At 42.6% G+C, this 13999-nt stretch overlaps 1 protein-coding gene across 1 annotated transcript; it reads left to right on the top strand.

The window, feature by feature from the left end:
- Positions 1 to 2352: 2352 nt before the first annotated feature.
- Positions 2353 to 13720, top strand: LOC112244999 (complexin-1). The gene is made up of 4 exons (XM_024412925.2): positions 2353 to 2746; positions 3592 to 3709; positions 7728 to 7906; positions 12482 to 13720. Exons 2-4 carry the CDS (start codon positions 3679 to 3681, stop codon positions 12674 to 12676), a joined length of 405 nt encoding a protein of 134 aa, XP_024268693.1. The 5' UTR covers positions 2353 to 2746; positions 3592 to 3678; the 3' UTR covers positions 12677 to 13720.
- Positions 13721 to 13999: the final 279 nt, after the last annotated feature.

Below are 13999 nucleotides of genomic sequence, written 5' to 3'. Positions count from 1 at the left end.
CAGCACACAAGGGTTCTATATAGAGAATGATGGATGTTTGTGTCAGTGTGTTTCGACTGGATACAGTCCCAGTGTTTTGAGGAATGAATGGATTCTATGGCAGCCCTTCTTCTAACCCTCTACTGTAGTCAGTTATTAGTATAGCTGCCTGGCTCCAAAGACTCACAGTGGGGCTTGGTATATAGGCACTAGCACTAGGCAGTGGGGCTTGGTATATAGGCACTAGCACTAGGCAGTGGGGCTTGGTATATAGGCACTAGCACTAGGCAGTGGGGCTTGGTATATAGGCACTAGCACTAGGCAGTGGGGCTTGGTATATAGGCACTAGCACTAGGCAGTGGGGCTTGGTATATAGGCACTAGCACTAGGCAGTGGGGCGCAGGCAGCATGTCAAGCACGCCAAGACGAAGTCACCCTTGCAGGGGCTGTTAAATAATGCAAATGTCATTTCGGAGTTAGGGAGCGAGGGAGGGAGGGAAAAGTGAAGAGGGGGAGATTGGAGAGATGGAGGGAGAAAGGGGGAGAGACCGAGAGATGGGGAGAGGATGAGAGCAAAAGAGAGACTGTGGGTCAGGGGGGGAGTGGCTGAGATAAGTGTGTGTGAAAGAGAGAGATCGAAAGAGAGAGATAGAAAGAGGGGGAGAGAGAGAGGAAGAGAGGGTGAGAGAGAGATTGAGGGAGCAGCTAGGAGACTGCAGATGAATAGTTAATTCATACAGTAGCTTTTGGGCATGTGCAGTGTTGTAGGAGACCTGTTTCTCCTCTCTTTAGGGTCATTTAGCTTTTTTGTTTATTGTTCTTATTTCCTGGTAGATTTTTCTGTCCATGTTCTCCTTTGAAAATGGGATAACCTGGTAAAATAAAAAGTTTAGTAACCTTGTCTGGTTGTCTTAAGCTCAGTTGCTGTAATTCAAATGAGGTGCACCAATGCATCAACTGAAATGTCATGCATTTTGTTTTGATGCTCACTTGACTTACCAACGGAATGGTTTCAAATAACCGACAACAGGCAGTAGAAATGAAAAACATGCTTGTTGACCCTGTGTATCATTTTTGGAATGTGGAATGAATGTACCAGACCCAAACCCTGTTTATCACCACAAAGAAACACTTCTTCAGCTTCAGATAAGACTAAGATAAAAGGTAAGGGGAAGAAATGGTTTATGACATTTTAAAACAGTTTTCTGAGCATCTTTGGAGCCTGGTGGGGAATATGAATGAAACATGCTCTTCTATCCATTCCCTACATTTGACAGTGGTTTAAGCCTATAACACATTCTTATTGGTCTCATTTAGCGTTGTTTTCATTCAGGTTTGCAAAGTCACAGTGACTGGAGGAAAATTCATTGAAATTACCATTTGTCGGGGTAATTGGATTCTTGACAAGAAAATGAGCTTGTTTTATATTCCGTTTTACATTAGATACTCGGCGGACATTGTTTTTGTGTGTGTTTTTTAAAACTCGACAATAGCTATTGAACCAAACATGCCATGAGTATGAAAATTGTATATTCTGAATCAGGGGTGAATGGAGAACAATCCACGCTTTTTTTTGTTGATTTAAAAAAAAAAAAAAAAAATCGGATTTCAATCTTCAAATCTCTAAAACAAAGCGTTCCATGATAATCGAACCAGCAGCGTAACACCCTGCATCTTGCATCTGAATCTAAGCAGGGTCTGTCTGTTCGGCCCCTGGATGGGAGACCAGATGCTACTGGAAGTTGTGTTGGAGGGCCGGACTTCCCTCTGGTCTGAGGAGATCTCAATGCCGCAGTGACGGGGACATTGCCGTGGATAGGATGCCGTCTTTTGGGTGGGACATTAAAAATCCTATAGCATTTATTGTAAGAGGAGGGGTGTTAACTCGGTGTCATGGCTAAATTCCCAACCTGGCCCCATTCCATCATGGCCACCTAATTATCCCCCTCATTCCTAATTGGCATATATCACTCCTCACCTCTCTAGCTGATGTGTGGAGAGCGTTCTGGCACAAAAAAAGGTCCCCGTGCCTCACCCAGACGGGCGCTACACGTTGATGGTGGATGAGGTGAGTTTCCCCCTACTGTGTAAAGCGCTGCGAGTACCTCATTTGGTAGAACAGCACTATATAAATCCAATCAATTATTATCCGATATAAAACACATTGCACCTCGGCGCAGTACCGAACTATCTAGACTAGAACGCTGACTAAACATCTTGCAACCACCTTTAAATATATCAACATATCCATTCTAATGAATTAACGAGCTAACGAAATGGTGCATGACGTGAGTAACCTACAGAAGAAGCCTACGTCAGCTGAAGTGTGCATTCACCCTATTTGCGAAAACATTTAGGTCAGACCTTTGAAGGTACATTTATTAGAGAGTTTATATATAGCTAATCTGGGGTATCAAAGTGGCGGTTTGCCAAATGGTGTAACCTAGTAGCCAAATCTTGGGTAATAGGGGGAGCAGACGTTGCAAGTCCGGGGCAGTTTTTTGTCAGTGAAGGCGTGGGACGTTTGGGAGAAGGTTGGTAGAACTCCATGTGATTACCCACCTCTCCTCATCATCAGACAGCAACTGCAGTTCCCTCCCCTGACGCGCGTGCAGTCGTTGTGCAGAAGCCAGGAAGACGGTGGAAATACGGCAGGGATGCTCAGAGTGAGCATCTAAGGATCTCCACACCCTCTTTATTTCGCGACAACTTCCATATTTTGCCAGGATAACTTTGCTATTTTGAGAGATCCAAGGCGCTCGGAAAGGTAATCGTATGTCCCGATCGCAAGACACAAGAGATGTTGATGTTGTGGGACGAATTGGGAGCTGTCCCCCCAACAATGGTGCTGAAATCGCTCCTCGCCCGAGAAAGGAAGTGATTTTTGCCGTTGCTTTTGTAGCTGTGTGTGGGTTCAGACAAGGTTATGTGTCCCGAATAAAGGGGATTTTTTTTAAAAAACGTGATCGTAGGCCCTATTCATTTCAAATTAGCCATGATTGGGATTATGGTTAGGCTACTTGGGACGTGGTAGGCTACAACTCACCGTGCATATGGGTTTTAAACCATATGACTGAATCCGGACAATTGAAAGTTTGACATTAAACGCGGATTATGGACTCGAGGAATTGATTAGCCTTATATATTTCCCTGATCAAATGAACGCTGTTTTCGGCATTGGGCTGCTATATCGTGTCTGGTAGCCTATGCTTACATGAGGCTGCTTCTTCCCATTTGATGTACAGTACAGGAAAGCTTGGCCCCATGCAATGTACTAGGCTACGTTATACCAACGTTGGGGTGGTTATTTACGACACCAGTGCCGTCAATTTATAACCTTTTTTACGAAATATGCCCCAAGAAAACCGCTCTAAATTGACCTTTTTCTGCCCTTCACGGGGCTATCTCCATCAGAATAAATTCATAAAATAGAGTGGGTTATACATGAGGTTAGCACTACCCGGAGGAGGTGTAGCCAACAACGCATCTTGTTTGTAAATCACACCATTCCATTTGCAAACTAAAAGGAGGGAGCAGAGACACGGTCATTGATGGAGAAAGTGAGTTATGGGCCAATATAACCACTGAACCTCTACTGTCTTAATTTCTAAGGTTTCCTTCTCCTGGCACCTGGGCAGCATCTGTCCTGTCTGACGTGAAACTGTGAATCTGAGGGGAGGCAAGACTTAAAGCATCATCATGAATTTTGTAATGAAGGCAGCTATGGGAGGTAAGTTGATTAACGCGTTGCACCATTACCAGGGTCGTGTCGGACACTCAAAGGCAATGCAGCATATACTGTACACGGGATGGGAAAATACATTACGTGTGCCATTCTTTCAATTCTATGAATTATTTCTAAGTTAATGAATAGGTATATAGTTATAAGCTATATCCATAACATTTTATTATTTTGACTAACGTTGTCCCTTTATCATTATGGACCAAACTGATGTAGACTATATTAGAACAAAAATGTTAAGGTCAAACTTGATAAGTGAACACCTGGTCTTGACAAATATAATGCTGTACACCTGTGGTACTTTTTCCATCATATTTGCTGGGGTCTTCTGCATTGTTGGGGTCTTCTGCTGCACTGGCTGAGCAGCCTATAGAAATTGTGTGTGGGAGTCGAGATTGCGAGAGGTAGCCTACATTTCTCATTGAAATGCAGGACCAACCACCAACTCTCTGCATAGCCCCGTGCTCTCTCCCATCTCCATGATAAGAATCCCAAAACAAACAGTAGCATTGCCCCTTTCCCACAATACCAGCATTTAAAGTGTTTGATTGCAGATGCACACAGCTACACTCTAATTCCACTTCACACTCATATAATCCAGCCTGTTATCTGTGAAAATATCAACCAAATGTTTTTGTATCAATTGAACTAATTCAGGCTTAACTAAATACATTTTTTCCCTTACAGTTAACTTTGAGATACTTGTCACAAATATAATGTTGATTGTCAGCCAACACATTTAAACAGATAACTTTCATTCATTGGTCCACGGTAGTCCACTTAAACCACAGAGCCTGAATGCAGAGGTACAGCGAAGACAGTAAAGCAGAAGGGATGGACTCCTCAACAGACACATCAAGGAATTAAATACGCCAGTCAATAAATGATCATTTAAAAAAAACTTGATGAACATAATTAACAACTAATTATTATCATGTTTTAAATATATATCACACATTTATCCACAAATCTCATCTCTGATTTCCATGTATCTGAACTCTTATACATCCCTGCATGATGTCTATGTCACCTGACAGATGAAAAACAATTTCACACGGACAATCAAGCTCCAGGTAGCTGGTGACAGAGGCCAGAATCCACCACACTCACTGACTGCTCCATCACCCATATGTGTTTCCCAAATGGCACCCTATTCTCTATGCATAGTGCACTACTTTTGACCAGGACCATATGGTAATAGGCAACCATTTCAGACGCATCCCCAGTCTACTGCTGCTTGCAGTGTGCACTTGCACCCTTCCTGTCATGGATTGATGTGCTTTCCAGCATTGTAAAATCCATGAAGGGACGCATGAGTGGAAGGGTGGGAAAATCAGGATGCAGGCTATGTAGCCTTTTTCAGTGGAATGGTTAGGTGATGTCATCTTTTGGCTCAGGGCCTGAGTGGGGGTGGGGGGGGGGCGCAAAGAAGAAGTGCAGAAGGAGATTATTGACCAGCCTCTTCAGATTGCTGTTATGGCATATGACTCATACACATGTTAGTACAACTCTCCTCCGTGTTACACTCCTCTTCCGATTGCCTGGGACCGTATTTACAATGCGTCGGAAACGCTGATCGATCTAGGATCAGTTTGGCTTTTGAAATCATAATAGATAAGAGGGCGGATCTGATCGTAGATCAGCACTCCTACTCTGAGACATTTTGTGAATAGAGGCCGTGAATGCCGAAACTGGATGTGCAAGCTATTTTATGATAGCAGACATACACTCAATGGAATCTAGGCCAAGGTGTGTCTCATTGCTGACTTGGCACAAACCGGATCAAACCGAGACCCAGTGTGTCATCATGACCGAGGCAGCAGCTCAAGATTCATCTGAGGAGGATCTGAACTTGAGCAAGACCAGTGTCAGACCAAGACCTAGTCCTTCAAATGAACCCCACAACACGCCACCACATAGTGGAGCCTAATGGGAAACATTGGAATGGAAGGAACATCCACACACAGGACTATGAAAGACTAACAGCCAATCTGAAAACAACCTCCTTTCCTCTAGCTAGCCTATTTCCCTTTGGCGTCTGCCGATCTGAAGGGACCAGATCTGATAGTTGTAAGATCCAGTATAACGGTGGGGCTTCGGTCCACCTAGACTTCAATTGAGCCTAGGGGAGAATCAGCCATATTTCTAACCTCCAAGAAAACCTACAGTTTTATTGAGCCTGCAGGAAATCTATCCTGCTTGTGAAGGGTACTGTACTGCCGAGGGGCAACTATTTCTCTTTCCTCAACAGAAAATAGAATGGAGGCATCTTCAGATGCTCTTCTAGCTCGATAATTGACTGAAAGTCAAAGCTAATCTCATTATTCGAAAGCACTTAGATGAGATTGTATCAGCGAGGGGGTGCACTAAACTGCTTCCTGTATCTCCCCGACTCCCTCCCTCTGTACTGCAAAGCTAATCATTTTCCTTAGTGAGTGTGTGACCTTGAGTTCCTTCAGTGCACAGCCCAGAATCTATAAATAAGGAATTATACCCCACCAATGTCAAAACGGTAGAGACAGTAAGAACTGTAAGTAGAACTCTTCGTCATCCCGAGGAGTGGGATGACGGAGAGGAGTAGGACGACAAAGAGGAGGGGGAGGAGGAGGGGGAGGAGGGCGAGCAAGACGGTTTACGAGATGATGCATAGTTACACAGTTTCATATAAATGGCCCTCTTTAATCCTTAATCTAATGTGCCCCACGACGGCATGAAACACTCCTTCCTCTTCAAAGCACATGGTGTGCAATGAAACAGAAAACACACACTGCAGTCATCATCAGAACACGACACCAAGAACCAGCTGTGGCTATTTATAACCATTGCCCATATCAACTCACAATACAAACTCAGAGAGAGACAGACAGAGAGAGGGAGAGAGAGACAGACAGAGAGAGGGAGAGAGAGATAGAGAGAGAGAGAGACAGAGGTGGGGGGTTGATGATGCTGCCTATTACTAAGCACAGCTGTTTTTGAAACTGCTGAAACTAACCTGGACTGGATATATCCTGGTTAAACCAGACTGAACACACTGCTGAGTGTGCTCCCCAGGGATTGTATGGTGTTCAGTTTGGTGACACCATGCTATATAACCTGGATTCTATCTGATCAGGGAGAGAATGTAGATTTGCAGTCAGCTCTATAAGCCCTGACCCACCGACCGGCTACAGGAGCAGCAGTCTCCCTTTTCTCTCTCTATCTCTCTTGCTCTCCGTTTTGCTGCAGTTCTTTTTTATGCTGATGAGCAAGATTTTTTTTTTTAAAACAGACTAGCAGCTCACTCCAGGGGGCACAACAGTCTCCTGGAATTCCCTCTTTCTATCTCTCTCTCTTTCTCTCTCCCCCTCCCTCTCTCGCATGACCAAGCATGCAGTCGTGAGGCACTGTCGGGCAATACCTCGGACTGTAACAGTTCTGCTCATTTGGCAGAATGCTTGCGACTGTGACATAACATTTTTCCTGACATTCAGCATTTCTCTGCATTGAAACGTGCGAGGGAAACTTGTGTTACGAATGGATGGCTCCACATGAGAACACGATTTAGTTTCTCATTGTATGAGGATCACCGAAAACAGTTCATCTCGTTGCATATTCAGTACTGGGGAAAAAATGACAAGAGTGCTCCCTCGTCCTTGTCCCAGTGATCTAAAAAAAAATCAAATGTGACTACTTCACTGATTGTAAGGCGCTGGATGTCGATTGAAAGTTGCTCTGGATAATGTGTCTGTGACTACAAATGTATGTAAATGCGGTCTGTTTGGGCCTACCGTACAATATGACAGTCTATGTTAAAAGTAAGTAAGCCTGTCTGACAGTTGCCAATGGCTGTGTCCGAGATCATCAAATCCATGATGCGTTGTGGGTAAATGGTGACTGACTGGCTGATCTACAAATAATAATGAGTAGTTATTTCTGGTGCAAGGTGATTTGTAGATCAGTCAGGTCGGCAGTCGCCTGCACTGTCGGCTGCAATGTCGAACAAGCCCTTTGTCTTTGTGTTACCCAGGAGGGCCACCTGATGTGGGCAAGATGATGGGAGGAGACAAGGAAGAGCCCGACCCCGATGCAGAGAAGAAAGAGGAAGAAAGACAAGAGGCTCTGAGGCAGCAGGAAGAGGAGAGGAAAGATAAATATGCAAAGATGGAAGTGGAGAGGGAATCAATGCGACAAGGCATCAGAGACAAGGTAAACTAAATAATAAATGTGACGTTGAACAGTTATACACACTGCCTTTCTATCAGCTGCCAATTTTAGTTCATGTTGGGCCCTGAGTTCTCTCTTTACCTCTTGATCTGAGCTGGAAAAACTCCCGGGCCCTAGTTATTACTAAAAACAAACCATTTTTGGGGGGTGAGAAGTAGGCAGATCTGAAGCCGAAAGAGAAAGGAAATTCACCCCTACTCTATCAAGATGTTCCAACACAGAGCTTTGACCTAGTAAAGTAGCTATGTTGGCTTATTGTACTTGTAAGGCAGTTTGCTTAGGATTCGAACCTTTTCAAATAGCCTAAATACACTAACAAAATAAACATTTTAAGTACTGTACAGGAAGTGAAAGTGAGTTTGGTCCGACGGTATAGAGCTGCTAGCTATCCTGTTTCCACACTGGCAGAGGCCCCAGTGAGAGCAGGGGTCAGCTAATGGAGCTGCAGTCGAGGCCACTGTTCACTCGCTTGACAGCACTCGCTTGACAGCAACAAAACCATTTCCCCCTTTTCATGGCATGGCCCCCCATTTTTTGGAAGTTTAGCGCAGATTTTTTTCACTTAACAAAAAAATATATGTCATACACGACGCGGCTCACTCGAGGCGCTAGGCAAAAATGAAAGGTCAGTTTTAAACGTCAGAAAAGGGAAACTATTGTAAAATGATGTTTACTCATATCTGGCTACCGGAAGGACTACATTTCTCATGTTACAACGTGTTTAAAGCGGTGCTCCTCTGCAGCTGCCTGATGCACTGCTGCTGCATGGTTGCTAGTGGAGGTTGCTATGTAACCACTAGCCACCACAGTGCAGGAAGATAACAGCTAGGGAATAGAGACTCTGAAAAGCAGAACGGCAGAGGCAGCCAAAGACAGGATGACCTCTGCCTTCCAGCCCTCCTTTCCCTCATCCTCAAGGTTGCTCTCTCTCCTGAATTCTCTCAACGGACTATGATATTAAGGTTGATGTCAGCTTCGTAGCACTGGCCTACACTCTTAGAAAAAGGGTTCCAAAAAGGTTCTTTGGTTGTCCCCATTGGGGCAGCAGGTAGCCTAGTGGTTAGAGTGTTGGGCCAGTAAATGAAAGGTTGGTAGAGTGAATCCCTGAGCTGACAAGGTACAAATCTGTCTTTCTGCCCCTGAACAAGGCAGTTAACCCACTGTTCCTAGGCCGTCATTGTAAATAACAATTTGTTCATAACTAGTGAAATAAAGGTTACATTTTGTTTTTTTAAATAGGAGAACCCTTTTTGGTTCCACGTAGAACTATTTTGGGTTCCATGTAGAACCATCTGTGGAAAGGGCTCTACATGGAACTCAAAAGGTTTCTACCTAGAACCTAAAGCGTTCCACCTGAAACCAAAATGGTTTCTTTAAAATGTTATCCTATGGGGACAGCTGAAAATCATTTAAGGTTCTAGACTTTCTACACTTTTTTTCTAACAGTGTAGTAAAACACAAATAAAGACATATAAGAGACTAGTAGAAGCAGAGGAGAAGAGTTGTAACAGCTCTGTTTTTGGAAGGAATAAAAAAACAAAACCGTTTTTTTTGACAGATCCTAAAAATAACCCAAAAAGCACAAAGGTGCTAGTAACAGCTGTGCACAATATGTCAGAGGAAGAAGAGTTGGGTTTCTGTTCTGAGAGATAAATTAATTAGCACAGATTTGTGTTTTCACTCTCTCTGTCACACACACACACACCACACATGCACAAAACTCTCTCTTACTTCTAACAGAGTGGGTGACATCACATCTCCAGGTTTCTGTTATTTAAGTTAGAAAATAGATTTTTGTAACAGCCTATTACGTAGGTCTACTGTACAACAATGGCTCACACTACATTTGGTATTGAATCCTGTCCCAATTTCCTGTAATATATAGCCCTGGAATAGCCCTTACCCAGAGTTCCTCAGGGTGTGCAGTTTTGTGCAATAATACACCTAAATCAAATAAGTCAAGGTCCTTGACTAGCTGAATCGGGTGTGTTAATGCAAGGTTGGAACGAAAGCCTGCACTTCCCTCCCAGTAGTTCATTCAAAAACGTTCAGCGGATTTGCAGAATATGTCCAAAAACAACATTCTTCTTGTACAGCAAGAGGGCGAGTTTTAATACATCTTTTCCATTTGGAGTTTTTTTCCCCCTTTCTCCACAAGATGACATGCCATGCATTCTCCTAGCACAGTGAGAGCACAAAGAATGTTATTTTGGTCTAACCCCAGAGGCCTGTTCCAGTCAGTGATTTTGATTGAATTACAGCTAACGTGCAATCAGCATCGAGGTCACGGACCCCAGTAATGTGCAGCAGCATTACAGCATTAGAACAGAATGGGTGTGTTTGAGCGGTAAGCCTAACGAAGCCGAACTGTAGACAAAAGTTGGAGAGTGAAGTCGGGGGAGGTGCATCTGCAACAGCCCGAAGGTCGGACACTGTAGTGGGTTTCCCGACCGCAAGGCACAGATCAACATTGCAGTGTCAACATTGTGGCTATTGTTTTTTTTGTTTTTTTAAATTCTGTATAAATATCAAAATAAACTTTCTATACCCCCATAATCACACACTCACAAACTGAAAACATAACGTTTGCACAACTAATTGTTTAGAGAGAGAGGTCTCAAATGTCACTTTCATTTGTATCCCCTGTAGCTTTAGAATCCTGGCAAACGTTTGTTCCTGTTTCAGTCAAATTTTTTGTCCACGTTCACATGGGTCAGATAAAAACCAACAAACAAACAAACAAATAGTGACAAATAGTTCCTCCCACGGTGCAGTTGGTGAGAAGGCGACTTCATAAGAAACTGCATGACCTTTGATCAGTAGCAGTGGGTGGGTGAAATCACTGAGGAAGCCAAGCCAAGTCGGTAAAAAACACACATTACAACAGATGTTGGGATAAGTGTGTTGTGTGCTCTATAACCCATTCGATCATACACCACCGCGATATACAATAAGGCTGTGACATCAAAAAGACTGGTTACAAAATGGCGGAATAAATTCAACTACACATAAGTTTGCTTTCATCAAAAAAACAGAAGGCAACATCTTTCCGGTGACGTCCACAAAAGCAAATATAAAATATATATTACATACAAACAGTTATCACCTGCAGCATGGTCAAGCAAGTTCATGTTTGATGGTTTACTAAAACAACTACTGATTTAGAACCACAGCACAAAGACAAAAGGAGCACCGCTTTTCCAGCACCATTTCAACATCATGTGGCTGTCCATGGTACTGATTTCTGTGTGCGTGCACAAGTAAAACACTTTTCTTTTTATTACTCACCCTACTTAGAGACTAGTTGAACACACATGATATCCTCCTCTCTTTCATGTTGGCAAAACAGTCTGTGGCTCTATCGTGCAGTGCACTTTTAGTTTTTGTTGTTCCTTACATGGGCAACAATGAACCAGCTAAGTTAGCTAGCTAGTTAACGTGCTCCTTCTAGGCAACATCAAGGATACATATTGAACTTCAATCGTCTCTGGCCAGTGGTACAACATATTAATTTAGGGTTAGATCTGAATCGGCTTCATCATTCTTTGTACAGGCCAATGACTAAGTAGAAACTATAAGTCAAAATCCCCATTTCCATCCATGGCTTAGGAAAGGGCCGATTTAGCAAGCTAGCCACTGCAGGACGTCAACACAAGCAGACCAAAAACAGAGACGTTTTTCTGAAAATTATGGTTTTTTGATTGGTCTGAAGACAAATCCAAACTGGCCTCCCTTGCGGGGTGTTTTGCTGCACCAGGACAATCCACAGTTGAGCTCAGCTAAATGCTGATTGGCTAAATAGTTTATAGTTGTTTTATCAAGGGTGGCCAAATGCTTGCTGGCATCAATCATTCAAATGCTACGGTGACAAAATGTTATACTCTTTTGGTCCAGACAGTATCAGATACATGGAATACACACTCTGAGACAGAGGGGCTCTGTTTCTCTCACTCGTTGATTTCTCCGATGAGATTCAGCAACTTGCGAATTGACAGAAAATTATGAAAACACAGAGAGAGACAAAAGACAAATTATTTTAGAATTGTATTTTTTTTTTAATTGGTCAAATATTTGGGTACGCCTGGCTTCCCTTGGCATCCATGAATACATGCCACTGCCTTTGATAACATGAGTTTTGTAAAGGCCATGCAATCGACATCTAGTCGCAAGTCAGTCAATTTTCATAACCACAATGCAACACACTTTGAAAGGCAGTGACCAACGAACGCGCCCAATGTTTATGTTGCCAAATTATTGTTAATTCCGTTATGAAGTACATCATTCTAATATAACTCCACCCCCACTATATTTTTCCTGTATTTCCTGACCTAATGCTTAAATGTTTTGTTATTCTTTACATTATTATTGCATTAAAAGAGGGAGACCATTCCTGTATCACTCCCCACCTCCCTCCTAACCATGTGGCGTTCATAAGAAGCGTATTTTCTGAGACAATGTTATTATAACGCTGTTACTTTTATTATCCGTTTTCTCCAGAGGGCAGTCTGACATAATGATAGTCATCTTTATTATAAAGCTTTCATCATGTTTTTCCAGTACGGAATTAAGAAGAGGGAGGAGGCTGAGGCTGAGGCCCAGGCTGCTATGGAGCAGTCTGCAGAGGGCAGTCTGACTCGCCCTAAATCGTCCGTGCCCAAGGGCTGCGGAGACGACGACGACGAAGAGGAAAGCATCATGGACACGGTCATGAAATACCTCCCTGGTCCTCTCCAAGACATGCTGAAGAAGTAGCCGAGCAAAAACGTTTGTTGGAGTTACATTAGGTTGTTACGGTATCCTTCTTGGTGAGAGTTTTAGATTACTTTTCTGCCCCCCTGCAGCAGAGTTAGCAACGGAAATTAAAATGTAAAAAACATTCCTCGCTTCACCTGTTTTAGGTTGGTTGGAAATAATGAAATAATCATACGTCTTTCTAAAAACAAAAACATCAGAGAATAACACTATAAGCCATATTTTATCTTTAAATGACATTTGAAGAATCATATCATGATGTTAGGGTAATGTTTGGTTTTGTCTATGAGGTTTATGTGAAAATGTTTGCACACGTACGTACGTATATATGTCCATATACTGTGTCGTCATGTCTAGCTCGGTATGGCCCGTTGTAGCCATAGGTCTAAACTAAATTTTATATTCCAATTCTGTGTACCTTACGTCTTTGCATGCCATTTGTCAAGTCAAGTTGTGAATATGTACAATATCCTTTTTTCCTCTCGTAGTCACGCAAAACTATATGGCAATAACTCTGATTTTGAATGTCGTTATATTATCATACGGTATAATGTAATAATGGTTATAAAATGTACGCATTCAGGAATTTCATTTACATTTTTTGGGGGACGGGGAGGATGACCAGGGTTATCTGTACTACTTAAAACGTTATGCTTCGACATTAAACCGGAATTCAACAACAACGCTATCAGGATTTGCTATATATATTTTAAAAAAAGTTATTTAATCATGATTTCTAAAGCTATTACAAAATCTGTGTTGACTGGAGGGCTAGCTTTTCCATCACCTGAATAAAAAGGGAAATCTGTTTTCCCACTGAACTGCCAGAAGGTTGGTCAAAGTCATAATTAGCTAAGAACAGTTTAAGAATGAAGAGGGTAATAATGCTTGATAATTCTGTTGTACTTGGTTGTGGGTTGGTTGTAAGAATGTAGTGTTGGTAATCAGAATGGAATGCTATCAGCAATAAAAGGGCCATCATGTATGTTCTGCTTGAGAATTAATAAAACTGGTTCACAGACACAAAGGTTGTTTTTTTCCCAATGCTGTGGGAGGTATGTCTTGTTCTTTAGAGAGATTAAACACATTATTTTGAGAAGGATAGATTATTGTACAATAAATATTAACATAGGACGCAACTTAAAAAGTGAGCAATATTTGGGTACTCTTAGCAGGAAATATCCAGTCAGCCACCAATCCCAACGGACCAAAGCATCTTACTTTGGCAGCAGCGGTTGGTCCCATCATGTCTCATTGGGGGTCTGGCTGTTGGGAATTATGTAGTTCTCTCAACTTTCCCCAAGAGGGCATGTCATACGTGGT

Source organism: Oncorhynchus tshawytscha, linkage group LG11, assembly GCF_018296145.1.
Source record: "Oncorhynchus tshawytscha isolate Ot180627B linkage group LG11, Otsh_v2.0, whole genome shotgun sequence".
In the NCBI taxonomy this organism is placed as follows: Eukaryota; Metazoa; Chordata; class Actinopteri; order Salmoniformes; family Salmonidae; genus Oncorhynchus; species Oncorhynchus tshawytscha.
This window is presented reverse-complemented; position numbering and strand designations above follow the sequence as displayed.